We start from the raw sequence: 18,613 nt of genomic DNA, 5'->3' as shown, positions 1-18,613 counted from the left end.
TTGTTAGACAAACCATGTCTTAGCTTTCATTAAGAGTAGTAATTGTGGTTTGAATTCTTGCTGAACTTCCCCGAGCTAAGCTTTTGGGTCAGATTTAGCGTTCAAGCAAGTAGAACAATTGCCATCTGCAGTGAAATAGTTGAATGTGCATGAAAATCTTCCTGAAATATTGTGAACTGCTCTTAGGTCCAGAGCTGGTCCTTGAAGCAGAGCATATAATCTTCAGAAATTGTTTTGTGCCCATATAAAGTGTGGTAATGCTCATTTAAATCAGAATGTATCAAGTTGTATAGAAAATGTTACTGAATTGTCTGAAATACTTTGTAATCATTTATGTGAAAATTTTTCATGTAGTTCTGTGGTTGAATTATACATTGCATTTCTCAACATCAGTCTACTTCAGTGTTTTTGCTCTTGAATACTAAGTGGTTGACTGTGTTTTAACAAAACAGAACACATTGAGGCTTTGTCTTAACATTTCCCAGCCATCTGTTGCGTAAGATGCAGTGAGATGTGCGCCCTTCATGCAAAGCTTCAAGTAATGAAAGAATTCATTGTATACGAGAGCCAAACAGCATATGTAAGATGAAGACTGTATCTACAGATATTTGGATACTGAGACTTTCCATCCCCAAGACTGAAAATTCTAATCATCTGCACAATCCAGAAACCATTGGGAAACACATTTTCAGAGTAGTTTCTGATATAAGTTAATAATTTCTATACATTTTAATTATACTAGCAAATTATTAAAAAAAAAAAAAATCCCCTGGAAGTAGTTTTGATAGATTGTATTTAGTTCTGATAGATATAATTTTATGCATTAAATATTGAACTTTCTATGAATAGTAATTAATACATTTGTCTTCTGTCTAGCCTGTGGATAAACTACATTCTATTAGGTTTTGCAAATGATAATTAAGCAGTCTATCAAGTGTTTTCCCATGTTGTGTATTTATTTCCATCTTACAGAGTATATTGCTATGTATACATATGAGAGTTCTGAACAAGGAGACCTAACTTTTCAACAAGGTGATATGATTCTTGTGACAAAGAAAGATGGCGACTGGTGGACAGGAACACTGGGTGATAAATCAGGCGTTTTCCCATCTAATTATGTGAGACTCAAAGATTCTGAGGTAGAGACATATTGAAATGTTATGAAATTGAGCTGGGGGAGGTATGTTTTATTTGGTGTTGTAGTGATAGTTGCAAGGCAGTGGATCGTAAGGGAAGAAAAAATATTTTGCAGTTTTACTGAATGTGAGATTGGAAAAGGAAAACAACAACAGTTGCATTTTCCAACATAACGTTGTAAACAACTTTGTGGATCATATATTAAAATGAATCTTGCATATGTTACTAGTTAACTTGGCAATTTTGTAGAGACAAATCAGAATAGCTGTGACTACTTTGTTCCCCAGGTAAGTTTTTAATGACTGACATGTATCTTACTGCTATTATTTTTTAAAAAAGATGTAGAAAGTAAAACTTCAGTCTGTTATCTTTTTTCCCCCTATTGTTGTTTTCTTGCAATCAAGGGGAATGAGTTTTGCTACAAAACTTGGCAAACTACTACATTTATTTGAAAGTTCTTGATTGAATAATAGAGGTTCTGTTTTGTCTGATTTTTATCCTGGAATAATCCAATAGAACATATCTGTTTTTTTTTTTTCTTTCTTTTTAGACATTCTAAAGAAAGTTGTTTTCTAATTTATATTCCTCATCTGTTTGAGAGAATAATTCTTCTACTAGTAGGAATTATCTTAGAATCATAGCTGAATACAATACTAATCTCTCAATGAGAAGGAGCTCTTGTTTATGTCTCTAAGAACAATAAGGGTTGTAAAAGTAAATAAGTAAAATTACTGGATTTTTAGAAATCTAGGTGGTAAGGCTTTTTCCACAAGTCTTGAATTCTGCATGTATATAACACAACTCAGTGAAAGAATGTGTCTGCAGTATAGAGCTTGAACAAAGTCACTCCTTAAAATTATTTCTGCTGGTGGAAAAGCCGAAGAATAAAATCTGCAGTGAAATATGTAGCTGTAGAAAGCCTTTATATAATTAATTTCTAGATAGTAGAGGAATTTCAATAACATCCTCTGAGACAAGATTAAAAAATTTTGTAGTTAATGATGTTACAGTCCTTGGGAGAAATACTATTGTGATATTGCTTTCAGAAACATTTTAGAAACTTTTCTCGTCTATATTTTGCATCATGTAACAATTTTCTTCAATCCCTAACACTACTAATATGAGAACTAATTGGTCTTATACTGGAGAAGTCCTGTTCCAGTTTTAATTAGTTGTTCCCTTGTGTTGTAAGGTACACTTTTCTGTGCACATTAAGACACTAGTTTCATAGAATAGAGTCATAGAATAATTTAGGTTGGAAAAGACCTTTAAGATCGAGCCTGACCACAAACCTAACACTGCCAAGTCCACCACTAAACCACGTCCCTCAGCACCACTTCTACATGTCTTTTAAATACCTCCAGGCATGATGATTCTACCACTTCCCCCAGACAGCCTGTTCCAATGCTTGACAACCCTTTCTGTGAAAATTTTTTTCCTAATATCCAATCTAAACATCCCCTGGTGTAACTTGAGGCCATTTCCTCTTGTCCCATTGCTTGTTAGTTGGGAGGAGAGACCAACCTCCACCTCACTAGAACCTCCTTTCAGGTAATTGTAGAGAGCGTTAAGGTCTCCCCTCAGCCCCCTTTTCTCCAGGCTAAACAACCCCAGTTTCCTCAGCCGCTCCTCATAAGACTTGTTCTCCAGACCCCTCACCAGCTTCGTTGCCCTTCTCTGGACACGCTCCAGCAGCTGAATGTCTTGCTTGTAGTGAGGGGCCCAAAACTAAACACTGCATTCAAGGTACAGCCTCACCAGTGTGGAGTACAGGGGGACGATCGCTTCCCTAGTCCTGCTGGCCACGCTATTTCTGATACGAAATGATAATTTGTAACCCATTCTAAGTGAGCACAGGTATGGTCCTACCTGCCACACTTTTGCTGCCACTGTCATTCACCTGACCTGTTAATAAGCCAGTTCAGGACACTAAGGAGAGCAGAAAACCAGTCTAGGAGAAGTAATATATAATTCTAATATGGTACTCTGAATCAGCTCAGGAAGGGTTAAAAAAATGTCGGGACCAGAATTAGTATGGGAGGAGAGTAGTGAAGGAGGCAAGATTGCCTCAGCATTGGCTTAGATTAGCTTGAGCTGGTTTTGAACTGCATTCTCAGATGGTTTTGTGTTAAATACTTCATTATAGAAAGGAAACATCATACTTGACATTTAGTATATGGTTTTGGATATGTCTGTGCTCATTCCTACCTTTCAGTTGTGTCAAGTCTGGAGGAGCAGGTAAAGTTAGAACAGATCCCAGACTAGAAGAGGAATACTTAATGTTTTAGTTAGCGGAAGCACTGTAACCGTAGCGCTATGGAGCCCATCACAGCAGGCAAGCTTGTCTTTTTGAAATTAGAGTAAATTTTGTACAGTAGTAAGTTGTGGTGTCAGGCAGGGTATAAGTTTACCCTGACAACAGTTCTCACTGAGAGTGCGGACAAGAAATTCTGAACAATCTGTCCCCAAGTCTAGCAGTTTGATTCTCCTCTGAGTGGTGCACCATCCCTTCAGTTATGGCAGTGGAGGTGTTTGTGGGTTTGTATTAGGGAATTTAAATCGTTAAGAAAAGCGCTCCTTTTTTGCAGTCCAGGATGTGGATTATAGTTCAGCCCTGCCAGTAATTCTTCACATACATCAAAAAGATGGTGGCTTGCCCCACGGAGGTATAGGAGCAAGTGTACAGATAATTACCTAACCTGTGGAATATCTTGTGATATAGATAGAAACTGTGCCCTAAGTCTCTTCATATGACCTCTAAGTTCGTATTGTAGTTGATGAGTGGGAACTAGCACTGTCAGCCTTCTAAAACCCTGTGAGGCCTGTTTCATAGGTGGATAGTAATAGCTGCTAATTAGTTACTTAACCTCAGCTACATTCTTGTTATTTAATGGTAAGTTTCCTTTCAACTTTTGTGAAGGAACTGTTTTTGTTTTCCCTTAAGGTATTCTCAATGGAGTTTAGTCTCAAAACCTGGGAATTTATATTCAGATGCGCAGAGATGCCTTTTGCGTGCCTTTAAGGACTGGATGCTTGTCCTGTCTGGTGAGAGACAGGCCCATATATTGGCAAATCTTCTTTGTAGAGAACTCGGAAATAGGCAGTTAATACTGAAAACTATTTTTGTTAGAGAGGTCAATGTGATGTTTCTCAGATCCCAACTTGTCTGAGGCTGAAACAGCTAAGTGCAGTTTATCAAAAAGTGTTCCAGCTGCCCTTTTTGCTGGTGAAAATCACATCTTCAGATAAAATCTCGATGAGAGAGGGAGGAAAAAGCACAGTGCTCATGAAGATCTCCATATCCGGGATGCTTATTTTCATAAAGTGATTCATATGCCCCGCAGGACATATTTCTTGTTCCAAGTGGATAATTGCCATTACACGTACAGTGTTTTGCTATTCAGCTTGTTCACAGAGCCAATTTTTACAAAGGATTTCACAATAGTGGCTGTCTGTTAACTTTCAGATGTGCCGCTGTGCTTGGACAGCTGGCTGATTGTGGAAAATGTTACTAAAAGAGTAAATTAATTTAATGTGTTCTGCACTATTGACTTAGGCACAAAGAAAAAGTAAGGCAGCGCTGATCTTTCAACAGCAAGCATAGAGTTTGTACAAATGGGTGTAAGCCTCAAAATATCAATGGTTTATACATCAGAAGAAGTTTTTTTGAATCTGTTCTTCTGTGCCTAGTCCCAGGCCTACCCATTCACCTCAGGTTGCTAAATTAAACTATTTCCTGTTCCTTAAAGTTTGAACCTGTTAACAGGGTGAAAGTCTCTGTTCTTCAAATAAACAATGACACTGGTTCATGGTCCATTCTCAGAGTTTTCATTAGATTGAGGTAGATGGATACAGATCTGTAACAGGTTTTTATTCTACCCTGTCTTTCTTGAGACTGGTGATAATTACCTCTGCATAAGGTATGAAGCTCATACAGTGGACTTGAAAACACAAGAATTTAGATGCCTCTAGTTATGAAACTTCGCATAAATGTTCTGAAAATAATAACAGGCTGAATGTATTTACTCTCAATCCTAATGGTCTTACTGTACAACCCAATTGGCAAGACTACTGCTGTGTCTTATTAAATTAACAAAACTAGTTTGCTTTACTGTTTCAAGAACCTTTTTCAGTTGTCGCAAAATGCAGTTTGTGTCTCGGGTGTGCAAAAGGGAAATAGAATGGGGTATTCCTCTCCACTGTGCTCCTCTCAACAGAAAGAACATAAAATACCTCCCCATCTACTGAGTGGGCCAGAAGTTGGGTCCATCTTAAATGCATTATTTTTTCGTTTAATTATTTATTGAAGTACTGCAGGACTTCTCTAGGTATTTATTCTGCTTTTTTACCAAGGATTCAGATAATCTTCAAATAGAATTCAGACTCAGTCTGATCAAGGTGATTTTGAAGCTTCTCTCTTAAAACAATCTTCATATGTTTACCAGTTAACTGTAAAGATACAGTCTCACAGCCTGTTTTATCTGTCCATATACTCGTAATCTGGCAACATGGATGTTGACTATGTGATATTTCGAAGGAGTGTGTTCTCTGAAGGTCCAAACACTTGTTCTTTATTGAGGAGGGTGTTTCTCTGTCAGAAACGCTTTCCAAAGCAGAAGTAGTTCCTGATATTACGGTATCAGTGCTAGTTATAACCTTTGGTTCCACGCTTTTTAATCTTCCATACTTGGGACTGTTGATGGACTTGCAGTGACTTTGTCTGGACCATCTTCTCCTTGTCCCCAGACCTAAACTTAGTCTTTGTATCTGATCTCTGCATGATGCTTTCCTATTTCACTCTTTTTGTTAATATAGGTCACAGTGGTTGTAGAGAAAGGTGGAGAACTGAAGAGAAAGAGAAGAACATAGGGAAGAAAGGAAGATTTTCTGGCCTTGTAGAAGGAACTATAATCAGTCTTTTTCAGTGCTACTTTCTTGTCATTGTGACAGCGGTATCCAAGTATCTTTTAACTTAAAGCATCCACTTTCCACAATCCTTCCCAAACTTTAAGTTGCAAAATGTCAAGGAGAAGCGCAATATACTAGATGTATGTAAGGTGCTTTGGTGCCAAATTAAAAAAAAAAAAAAAAAATTTGTACCATCCCCACTCTTGCATTCCATTACCAGTTACAGCTTGTGAGGTAGGCAATGCCAACTCTGCTGGGTTTTCTGCTGTTATTAGATGGGCTTGGCTTGACTAATAAGGAGTTCCGAGGTGCTATAGTTCAGTCTGACAGATCAGGCTTCTTTAGTAGCTTTTCTGAAAGATGTTCAAAACATTAGATGTCTTAGAACAGCTACGTATTCTTCAAGACAGATTGAAGTTCTATCTAATAATCTCTTAGAGGCATTCAAAACCAGTACACATTTTTTAAATGGCCCTGTTCTCTCAGTCATTTAACTAGTTTTTTTAGTTGCTCCTTATATTAGTTTCTGCCAGAATCTCCAAGTTTTCAAAGCGTCAAGTTAATATGGAGAATATTGAGGATGAAACTGTTCTTTCCCACAGAGAAATTAGGATTCTGTGAAAACCTTCAGGTGATTTGATGTAGGCTCCAAATTTGTAGAGAGTATCCTAAAGGGGAAGTTCAGGGGACTTGAGAGGAAGTGTTGTGAACCTTGCTTGAAGGCAAGAGGGTATTTATGGTTATTCAACATTTCTGACCAAAGTACAGTTTAGATTTGTTTGTTATGTTGCTGTTATCCATATCAGACCTTTTTATTGAAGAAGATAAGCGTGGCAATGTACTGGGAAGAAAGTGAAGTACTACTTTAGGAGGCAGGGGGAAGCTGTCCTAGACAGGAATGGTAACTAAAAGGGTTGGAAGATGACTGAGGAAGTTGGGTGCGCAAGGCGCAGTCGAGACCATACACTGTTTCGAGTACTGTAATTGTATGTGTATCAGTACACTTGTGAGTGAATTAAAATAAATAAATAAAGATACCTCTTCCTAAATAACCAGTGGCCTCAAGGGAAAAGATTTATTCTTTTTTCCCAGGAAGAGAACCTTGAGTTTGTAAGTTATGAAAGCTTTTCATGTTAAATTTCATCTTTCAGTATTGCTGTTTTCCTATACATAACTGAACTGAACTAATTTCACTGCTTGCTGGATTTCTTGTGGCTATTCAAAGGCTTTTCTTGCAAATCCCTTGGCCTGGATGATGATGATCATCATCCCTCCTCTCACCCCATCTAGGTTCAGAGGACATAGCTACAGATACAGAGCATCTTGCTTCAGTGTCCTATGCACTTACTCACGCACAAAAATGGTGGTGGGGCTTTTACTACTGCAACACACACCACCTACAAAGTTCAGATGACTCTTAAAGATGCAGTGACTACACTGATTATCCTAATGTGCCGTATGAGAAATTTTAGAACCATAATATGGATGGTATTGAATAATTATGTCCAGTTATTTTTTTAGACATATTTACAATCCAACTATTTATAGAGTTGAAAACCAGAGAATTACTATTGTTGTTTTAACTCAATTTGACAGAATTCACATTCTGTAGATAGGCAGATTTACAATTCAAATGCTATGTAATTTGGAATTACATTGGTATTTGTAGTCCATGAAAGAAAGAAAAGTTAGAGAAAGAAGTCTACACATTTATATAGTTAGTCATCCACTTCCATACACTGTTTGGTATTTATTCCTGCATTTTAATTGCCATCTAAAATATTAGGGGGTTCTGTGAGAAAAAAAACTCTTACAGGAAGATTCTATACTTACATCCTTGTTTAGTGTGTTAAAGTGAAGCATAGTAAATAGCTTTTGTATACTGGAGGAATAAATATGAGTTCTAAACTTACATCTTACTTTTTATTTCAAGGCTTCTGGAGCAGCTGGAAAAACGGGAAGCTTAGGGAAGAAACCTGGTGAGTCATATGTTATGACAGCACCTTATATCTGTTCTTAAGCACTGTAAGTTTAATGGCAACAAAATCTTTTCCGTGAAAATAAATTATGTTTGCTTTTGGTCATTTTGTAGTAATTTGCACTGATGAAAACTGTTGTGTATAGTAAAATAACGCATGATCTGTCGATCATCTATCTAGCATGTATCAATCACTAAATAGCATGTAGCTAGAGAATAAAAATCTGCTTGCTCAAAAATGAATGTGAACTTCATGACAGATGTGCTGAACAGAACAGTGGAAGCCTACAAAAAGCCCAAGTTTGCCACTGCCTCTGAAAATGGAAGCACACATTCTTATCTTGAGGTTTTACAGCATTTTGCCCAGAATGCTACACAATATAGTATACCTGGACTCTGAGCTCTTGCGCCTGCTTCTCCTTTCAAGAACCTACACCTTGTCTCCGTGCTATGTAGCTTACTGCCTGTCAAGCCTGGTCGTATTGCAGAAGATCATGTTGCAGGTTACTTTTTGGCTAGAAAGCGGTCCCCTGGCTCTTGGCATGGTGGGGGCTGTCTTGCTAAACAGCCATTGTATTTCCAAAGATCATTGGAAAAGTGCGTTCTCTGCTACTGGCAGGCATTTGTAAACTTTCCAAAAGACACCTTTCTTTTCCCCTCAGTGTATTTATTTGCTTTTGTACCAAAGAGATGATGTTGTACTGAGCTGAACCAAGCTAAATAGGGGGTGCTTCATGCTTCTGCTCTGTCCCTGTCTCTGAGGCTTGTTCAGTTGCACAGTGAAGTGGTTCAAGAATGTGATCTACCAAATTTTGCCTTATTTCCATACATACATATTTGTTTTATGAGCAGGAGGTTTTGCTTTGTCTCTTTGAACTTATTCACTGTGTAAGTGTGCAAGAAGAGGAGGGAAGAGCAGACTGCAGCAGCCCTAACTTCATTTGGCTTATTTTACCTTGACATATGAGCAATGGGCTGCTCTTGTCAAATCTCATTGATCTACCTATGGAAGTAAACCCCTCTTGCCCTTTCTAACTTTATTTACGTGATTAAAAATAGTTATGTTAATAGATGCAAAGCTCGAGAGAGGCGGACAGTAATAGAGGTCTGGAAAATCTCTAGAAGTGATACCTGGCAGGAATACTGAGAAAGGTGCTGGTAGGTTTGGCTGTTTTTTCGATGTGTGGGAGAATGGTGGAAAGCAAGACTTCAGCCTGGAGTACCAGCCTTATATTTGCTGGCCTGGATTCAAACTTTCAGTGAAGTTGAAACTGGGAGGATGTTGGCAAAAACTGTGTTCAGAATCTTTTGGAATTTGAGAGCAGTTTGTGAACAATCCTGCCTATTTTTCAGCATAGAGATTCATGGATGTTTTTGCTATAAATGAGCTGAAAGTGCTCAGCCAATATAAGTGAAATGCTAATGAACGACGTGAAATGTTCTTGTTTATTCTAGAAGCAGCAGGACGAGTGGGTGGGAGTTGGTAACAGTGTCTGTTGGAAGGGCGAGGGAAAAGAAACTGCTCTCTGAGAATTTAAGCAGCAGTATGAGGACAATTGTATCTGTGAGAAAGCATTTATTTATATTTCTAAATGTACCTGTTTTAGTAGAGGCCACATTTTTTGGCCTGGACTGTAATTGAATTGGATCTCTTCTCAGTAATTCAATACTTAAATAAATCAAAATTAAAAAGTCCTTCCTGGAAGGAAAGCTATTTCAGTTTTTTAACTTTTTTGGCTGAGTTGTTGTCTCTAACTTTCTGCTTCTCTGTGACATGCAAGAGATGAATGTTAAACTTGTAACTCATATTGTAACTTGTTTAACACACAGTCCACAGTAAAAATTCTTTATGCTGCAGGTTGGTGAAAGAGGATATCTAATACTTGGAGCCTTGTAAATCATCTTTTTGTAGATAAAAGCGAGAAATTTCTTGTTCTGAGAGAGATGCAAAATATAAGATTTTTGCTCTCTCAGTGTGATATACTGAATATTATAATTACTGTGGCAGTGAGAGAGGTTTTTGCCTGACTTTAAAAAAAAAATAAATTATTTTTACAAACTCCCACAGTTAATTTGTTTGCTTGTGTTCATTTTGCTTCCTGAATGACTCTAGGGTGGAGGAATTAATGAGATTCTGTGGAAAAACCTGCAAATGCAGGGAGCTTGCGGACTTTCTAGCAGTATAGCCATGTTTCCTGCCAAATAGCTTGCTTGCTTTGCCTTCATACAGGACACTGCTGCCGCAGGCTTTTCTCTATGTACACGTTTCTGCTTTCCTATCATCACCTACTATATTTTACCTAGAAATTCTTTCTTCTGTCTTCTGCTTTCACACTTTGTGTGCTGTTCAAGTTCCAGATCCAGATTTAAAGCATCTTTCTCTCAGCTACTGGCTTTTTCATCACCTGATTGATTCCACTTCTGTGTGCCTGCCTCTCCTGTCTTTGAGTTATCATGAAGGAGGTTCTGCCATAGTTAATTCTGCGTGTGTCATCATTTGCAGTGACCTCAGACTGCTTGTCATCTCTTTGCTTCTTCATCCTCCTTACGTTGTTCATTTACATCTTGAATGCTTCTCTGACCATTTTTAATTTTCCTAACCATGGTTTCTAAATTTTAAGTAAACCATCTGATCGTTTTCCTGGCAATCTTCAAATCACTTTGTTGTTTCTTCCCTGCAACAAAACCTCCCTCTGTTTCAAGGGAGTTGGCTTTGTGGTTTCCTCTGCCTACAACTGCCTTTTCATGATTGCTCCCTTTCTCTGCCTTACTAGCAGACACCCCCCGCTCCTTTCCCAGCCTGTGGGTGATGTGTTGTTATGACCGCCTTTGCTGTTTCTCTTGGCCAAAGGAAATTTGGCGATTGCTGACAGAGAGGGCCAAGTAGGATGATGCCCAGCACTGTGTTACTTTCTTAGTACAGCAGCCCACAAGAAAGTCGGAGACCACTTTTGTGTCCTCGCTCCCTTCAGCCTCAGTCCCTTTTGTTGTTGTTGCTGTGTTGGCTGCTAGTCCACCTCACACTCCCCGTGGCATTGCTTTCACCTGTTTTATAAAGGGACAAACTGATGGCAGGTGCGATCTTTTTCTGCTTTGTCTTCCAGTGCTGATTTTTTAGGATAGACTAGATTTAAAATATATACAGACAGTAGTCATAAGTGAAAATAACTGATACAGATACTTTTTAATCAAGGTTTTCAAATAAAAGCTAAAATCTCAAGCAGTGTATTTATTTGTGATCCAGTAATTGCTGGGGTTTTAAATTAAGCTGGCTGTCTTTGCGCTGAAGCAGTTGAGACACTGTGATGTTGTACTGCTGGCTGTGGTGTGGGCTTTTTCTAGGATAGTCTTAGACCACAACCATAACCAGTCAAACTCAGTACACACACTGGCTGTTTGATGGTCCCTAATTTTATTTGATGCATTGCCAAATAAAAACCTCATTTGCCTTAAACACAGGGTCAGAATTTACTGTTCCAGGAAAGGCTTTTCATAAAAACAAAAAAACATATTCCAAATCCCCCCCCTGCCCTGCCGAGCAACTCCTAGATTATTCTGTTAAGGAGAATACTTAAGTGACGAATGACTGTGTTCTGGGATCCTGAAGTGGAGTTTTCAGCTGTAACAACACTGTAGCGCTGCTTTGAATGGATGAGACCCTTTAACTAAATGAAGGCTAAAAAAAAATTCCACACAGATTGTCCCTAACTCATGACTAAAAAGGGACTGTGTAAATGTAGCAGCGTAAAAGGTTTAGCTTACCAAAAGCTAAAAAGTTCCCAAATCTACCGTCTTTTGCTTACAAAAGGTTCCCAATAATCATAGTATTAAATATATTCTCCATCACTCTAAACATGCTTTGATGACATGCTAAACCTAACTGAAAAGCTATCAGTAGGACGTCAAAATACCCACAGCCACTTATAAGCTCCTGTCAGTTCAAATTCGTTCAAAAAGTGGGTTAACCCTGCCAGACTTTGTGGTAACAAAGTTATCTGTCTTTCCTCAACCACTGTAAAATGGAGTAAACTGTGTTGTCTGCTTTGGCTCATTTAATAGAGAAATAATTGTGAGCTCATGGTTACTCTGTGTCAGATTCATGCTGGTAGGTGATCAAGTAAGGCACCAGTTTTGTATTAATGTTCATGTAATAAAGATTTCAAAATAAATCCCGTTTGTTACATTTTGAAACACTTCTTTGTTTTTTTTGTCTAGTCTGGTGGTGAGAAATTTTCTGCAGGCCCTCAACAGTTTGCATCTCTGTTACTGCAACTTCATTATATTGTCATCAACGTGTATCACCTCTTTTTAGGGAGCTTAGTAGTCCAAACTGATGCTACAAAAATGGAAAACAGTATTGGAAAACAGTATTACAACACTTGATTTTAAGAGCCATATAGCTCTAATGACGGTCATTCTTCTTCTCTATTCCCAATATTTTTTATATCCTACCTGTAGAGCTACTGCACCTCTGTTGTTTTATTCTTGTAGTGCTGAGAACTTCTGATCTGTTTCATAATTGCCATATATTTTCATGGAACTGTGTAAATACATAGCAATTTTATGGGAAGAAATACGAAATAGATATACTGTGCCAGTCATAATAGCAGAGTCAATGTTGTATAGAATGTTCAGGTTTTTCCAAATTAACTTCTTTTTTTTTCCCCCCCGCTTCAACAGAAATTGCCCAAGTTATTGCCTCTTACACAGCAACGGGTCCAGAACAGCTTACTCTTGCTCCTGGTCAGTTGATTCTTATCAGAAAGAAGAATCCAGGTGGCTGGTGGGAAGGAGAGCTCCAAGTTAGTTACTGTTTTTTTTGAAATAAAATTCTGTGTAAAAAAAAATGTATTTTTTAATCATTCAAAATTATGAATGTGTCAACAATAAATAATTTTGAAAATGTTTTGCAATTAAGCATTTACAAATAAAACACCTTAACAAAAATATACATACATTCCAATTCCTTGAAATCGAAACAACTTTGGAGGAGAATGCCGTTTTGCCTCATTGTAAGTCAGATACCTATCTCACAAATCAGACCCAGCCCGCAGTCCGCTCCCTTGTGTGTTTTCCTGAAGGCCCTTCACGTATAAGAAGAGTGGATTTTAGGCCATATTGCTTTGGATACTTTTGAATCTCCCTCTTCCTGTGTCCAGTATACTTCTTCATGTGAGGAAAAAAAAAAGCAGTTGTCAGGTGCTGGGGAAAGCCAGCCATGCAACAGGAGTGCGTGGGACTGTTGGGTTAAGTGGCAGGGTCTGCGTGTATGTCCCTTTCAGTAGTGACCATGTATATCACGTGCATTTGGATCAGCTGATACATGTGTGCACTGTGAAAGTGGAAATAATACTGGGGCGTGCAGTCCTGAATGATTTCCTCAGAAGCTTTCTGAATTGCTTCAGCCAAAAGTTTGGCTATCCTTTTTGGTGAAAGATTGAGAAGTATTTTACAGCAGTGGTTTTTGTAAGATGGCCACCACTTTTTCAGGTTGCTTCATGAATGTGACAGTGTAGAATACCAGTCTAACATCTCAGCGACAGCTCGATTTCATGTAGAAGAATTAAAAGAATGGTGTTTGTTGCAAGCATCAGACAGGAGGTAGCTTTAGTGCTGTATTACAAGATAATAGATGATAAAATATTTCAGCCTTTTTTTTTTTTTTTTTGAGAGTAGAACTTGACAATTCAGAAAACTTGATTCTCAATGACTTTCAGTGGCAAAGCTTTTTTTTGTTTTTTCTTCCGGTCGTGTTCTGTACCACTGAATTATTTGTGTGCTTTGGTTCTTTTAACATGGACTATTACATGACAGAGTGTAACTTGTTTAGTCTTGCAATGCCGATGTTCGAACTAACTCAAATATTTTTTTTCCATATTACTACCTGCCCTTTTTGCCTTTACTGGTGATAGATTTTTCATATCTTTTGTGGAGAAATCATCTTCCAGGACTGCTTTGATTTTTATTCTCACTAACCTTTATGCTGTTGTTAATCTGTAGCTTTAGAGAGTCTCACATTAAATCTGTTTTAAGATAGCAAATAAGTTTCCCTGGGCAAGAGCTGTCACCATTACCGCTTAGCAGCTAATGTGAGGTTTTTTAAAAATTAATTTTTGGTTGTGTAAATACTCATATGTAGATATGGATACCTTACTATATTACATATGGTTTTACAAGTCAGGTTTTTTTCTTCATTAGCAGTCCCCTACTTATTATTTTCATTCTTGTGTTCCAACACTGTAATACTAGTTCTTGCTCCTTTGTTATGGAAGCACAGAGGCTAATGCAGCAGTAGGGTGAAATAGTTTGAGGAACTGATTAAAAATAAAAGCAGCAACCTCCCCCACCCCTACCAAAAATAAAAAAAGGTAGTGAAATGATGACAAGATTTGGAGAAGGGCACTAATACAAACTTTTTTTTTGTGCATTTAATTTCAAAATGGCAGACTTTTTAGAACTATGTGTACAGTTCGGTTTCAAGCTAAAGTGAATTTTGATCATACTTGTCTTAGGGATCAGAGTGAAGGTAAAATAAGGCAAACATGTTAAACATTACACATTTATAAGGTTTAATGCAGTCTTCCAGGACGTCTTAAAATGAATGATGGATACACTTGAGATGAAATGCCTTTTTTTTTTTTTTTTCAGTAAAGAGAAAGAGAGGGAAGGAAGTAGTTACAGAATAGTGTATGTGTTAGATTACTTTTTTTCACTAAAATTAACATCTTTTTCTTTTTTTAAAGGCAAAATTCTGCATGCCCAAAATTCCAACCCCTTTCTAACAACACAAAAAGAAAATAAGTTAAAGTAATTCTTAACATAGACTTAATAATTTAGAAGCTGAGATTTGATTCAAAGTTTTAGAATAACCTTTCTTACAGCAGGGATTTTTTTTCTGATTTTATTTGCAATAAACAATGCAATTGGCGAAATAACAGGATGCAGTTTCTGCAAATTTCTATCCTGCTTTGGTGACAAAAGCTTTGTCGCACTGGATCAGACCCGCAGTTCATCTGCCCCAATATCCTGTCTCTGACAGTGACTAATTGCAGCTGCGTTAGAAACTGTAGAGCGCTGCTGTACGCCGGGTGTATGGTAACCTGCTGCTCTCAGCACACACACGTGGACCACACGGACACTAACACATGTGTGCACCATGTCTTCATACTGATGTTCTCTGATTAGATAGGCATGAAAACATACAGTGTACTTTCCAAAACCTTAACATCTGTTAGTTAGGATCATTTGGACAGTGTCTATCCATATGTATTCGTAGTTGCCAAAGCTTTATTTTTGTTTGATTGGAACCTGGCTTTGGGATTTTGTATTTGAATCCAAACTTTATCCATTTTTTCTTGCCATAATGTTTTGCTGCTGTTCTAGCACTTGGTTAATGTGACTTGTGGTTATACTCTGTTGCTTGAGCAGAAGAGACTATTAAAAAGTTTAGATACTGTTTCTGCAAAAGAAAAGAGATAACTGGGACTCTTAATCTCTACTAGTAGAACTCTGCTATCACAATCTAGGTACCTATTTAAATGCAATTCTTTGCATAATGAAAAAGCATTTAAATGCTGCCACTCGATGCAATAGATATAGCCTAATATTCTAGAGTTGTGTTTTAAACAGAATCAGGAGAAATCTTTCAGAAGGATCAGGGTTGTAGTATTAATTATAGAGCATATAAATTAGGAACATTAGTGAAAAAGCATTTAAATTAATAATAAATAACTACTGTTTAGATATTATAAACTACTATTTATATATTATGAAAGCTTATTTCCTGTAATAGAAGTATCATGATATTAAACTATTGCCGCAAAAACAGCTGACTTTTTCCTTATAAAATGCATTTTTCTTATTCTAAAATAGTCAGTGTGACTGCAAGTAGTTAAAATATTGCCTGAAGTATCTTGTCTAAGGATCTATTGATGTGCTTAATCCTCTTAAAAGAATTGTTTTTTCACTAGGCACGAGGGAAAAAACGGCAGATAGGATGGTTCCCTGCTAATTATGTAAAACTTTTGAGCCCTGGTACCAGTAAAACTACACCAACTGAGCTACCTAAATCAACAGCATTACCTTCAGGTAAGCAGCGTGGTTGCATTAACAAAGTTGCTTTTGTAATGTGTGTCATTTACACTAAGACTTCTAAAAATAATTAAGGATATTCAGTAGGATATTTAGTATCTGTAATACTAGTCGTATTGGTTAAACTCTTTAAGGTTTTTTTCTTCTAAAAGAAAAGAACATAGAATTGGTCTGCGTCTTTATGGTGGTGGTCCCTCAGGTATAAACTGTGGAGTGCTAAAAGCCATCTGTGAAATTACATCTTTAAGAGTAAAACATTCAAATTTTCAGTCCTATTTGTTTGCACTAATTGTAGTCAAGGATTCTTTAAAGGTTCAGGATGGTCCATGTGCTTTGCAGTTGAAGCCCCTCTCATTCAGAACCTTTTATTTTTCCGAAGGTGAAGTGTGAGAAAACCACTCAAATGAAGATGTAGCTTTTTGTCCTGTATAGCTGCTTATGGTAAGGTTTATGAAAGGATACAAGAGCAATAGACCGTTATATTTTTTAAGCTGTTTGTTACAGCTCCATCACTGCTGATATCAAACAGTCCTGTCAGTCTACTGCAAGGTATAAAGCCAGGCAGAAGACTCAGCACAAAAAGTTCATTCCTTGCGGCTGTTTCAGTCTTGAACCATTTTGGGGTTGTGAGTTGGTGTAGTACTAAGTGTAAAGAGGATTCTTGTCAATCAAAAATATGTAGAATGGATGTATTTTCTTCCATTAACCACCCAAAAGACTTGACGTCGTTGTCTGTCATCTGTTTGGATTTAGTTGGAGGTGGCAGGGGGCAAAAGCTTGCTGCTGCCCCAGGCCATTTTTTAACTGTCTATCATTAAAGTGAAATAAATGTTTCTAAATGAAAAATGGGAGTGAGCCTAGTTTTCTCCTTTAAATATGTAAATATGTACCTCAGACTAAAATACTGAGGTATTATTTATACCAATGATAACATGAAACTAAAAGTATGAGATCAGAAAAGGCAAGTGTTCCAAACGGTGCTAACTGGCTCCTTTGATGGTAGTCATAAAGATGCAGAAAATCAGACTTCTGTAAAGACTCATGAGTTTGGGTCCTGCAGTTAAAATGGTAACTCAGCATTGAGACACATACTTTTTTTTTTTTTTACAAGGCAATATGATGGGTTTCTTGTTTTGGTTTGGTTTGGTTTGGTTTTTTTTTTAATTATTTCAGGTTTGACAGTCTGGGAGTTTTCACACATGCTAGTAAAACTTTTAGAGAATAAACTTCTTAGCACTTTTTTCATTGACTACAGAATATCACGATCTTAATGACATTCATTTTTATCAAATTCAACTTTATTATAGACCTTTCATTTTGGAGAATGAGAAGAATCATCTTGTCTTTCCATTATGATAGATGGCCTCACTGTGTGGTTAATGTAAGAGGTTGAAGAGATTGAGAAGCATTTTCATAGCAAAAGTATGTTAGTGGGGGCGGCTTACTATAACAAAAGACATGGGAAGCTTGAAGAAAGCCGTCTCCAAGGCTTGAATAATGCCCAAGCTAGTGCATTATGAAAGGTTTGAGAGTGCTATCGTTGTCTGGGTTATGAAGATAGGGTATCCATCTAAAACTAGTGTCGTCAAAACCTCTGTTTCTTTTGTCATTTTGTTTTTATGTATATCCTCTCCATCTGCCATATGTAATGCAAACTGCATGACTTTAACAACTGTTGGATTATTTTTTTTTTTATTATGTTGCATGGACACTTTTGCTTTCTGCTTTGAAGTTTTCTTCATTTTTGACTGCTTTGTATGTGTTCCCTTCTAAACTTGTGTCGTGAACATGTCCTTTCTGGTGCTGAAAAACAAAAAGAACTGTTACTGCTACTTGGAGCTAGTCAGGCATAAGGAAGTTCCCAATATAGGAATAGTGGGAAACACGTTTCAGCCATTTTGCTTGTTTAAGGAAAGGCAACATTATAGACTCTACTGATTGTGAGTGTTGTATGAGAACCTGGATTCCTTCTGCTGTTGCAGTAGGACTAGTATTAGTCAATAGACAATCTTTCTACAAAGGAAATATGGCTGAAAAAGCACTGGAGCTCGGAGAAGGTAGGCTGTTGCTTGCTTCTGTAGTTAGAAATGGCTTTTGGATTTTAAAATAAGTGAAGTCCCTTGCTGGGACTACTATAAGAGCTTCCTGTGTTAGGACTAAGGTGTATTCTGAGCTTTGTGACCAAGTGTAAATAAGATCAAGATGAGGTCACTGCTTCAGGTTCAATTAAGAAGTCCTGTCTCTTCAAGAAATCTCTTAAATTACCTCCTGAAGTTTAAGGTGATTCCTGGGATCCCATTGGACTATTTAGATATTCTGATGATGCTGGGCAGCACTAAATTTCATAAAATTCTTGGAAGTAAAAGAGAATGATCTGAATGAAAAAATCTTGAAAGAAATTAACTCTGGAAAGGGTTACAAATCTGTTAATACACATATTGTATTCAGGTAGGGTCTAGCCTTAACTTTTTATCATTCTGAATATTAGTAATAACCTGT

The 18,613-nt window shown here is 37.4% G+C and overlaps 1 protein-coding gene across 1 annotated transcript in view; it reads left to right on the top strand.

Moving 5' to 3' along the window:
• ITSN1 (intersectin 1 (SH3 domain protein)) overlaps nucleotides 1-18,613 on the top strand; it is a 106,356-nt gene that overhangs the window by 64,204 nt on the left and 23,539 nt on the right. Inside the window, exons 24-27 of the mRNA XM_009894877.1 lie at nucleotides 973-1,139; nucleotides 7,979-8,024; nucleotides 12,704-12,825; nucleotides 15,994-16,111. Coding sequence (XP_009893179.1) covers nucleotides 973-1,139; nucleotides 7,979-8,024; nucleotides 12,704-12,825; nucleotides 15,994-16,111 — 453 coding nt within the window. The remainder of the gene's footprint in view (nucleotides 1-972; nucleotides 1,140-7,978; nucleotides 8,025-12,703; nucleotides 12,826-15,993; nucleotides 16,112-18,613) is intronic.

The sequence above is a fragment of the Charadrius vociferus genome, unplaced genomic scaffold (assembly GCF_000708025.1).
Source record: "Charadrius vociferus isolate BGI_N301 unplaced genomic scaffold, ASM70802v2 scaffold201, whole genome shotgun sequence".
Taxonomy (NCBI): Eukaryota; Metazoa; Chordata; class Aves; order Charadriiformes; family Charadriidae; genus Charadrius; species Charadrius vociferus.
Note: the sequence above shows the minus strand (reverse complement) of the source record. Positions and strands in the feature narration are given on the sequence as shown.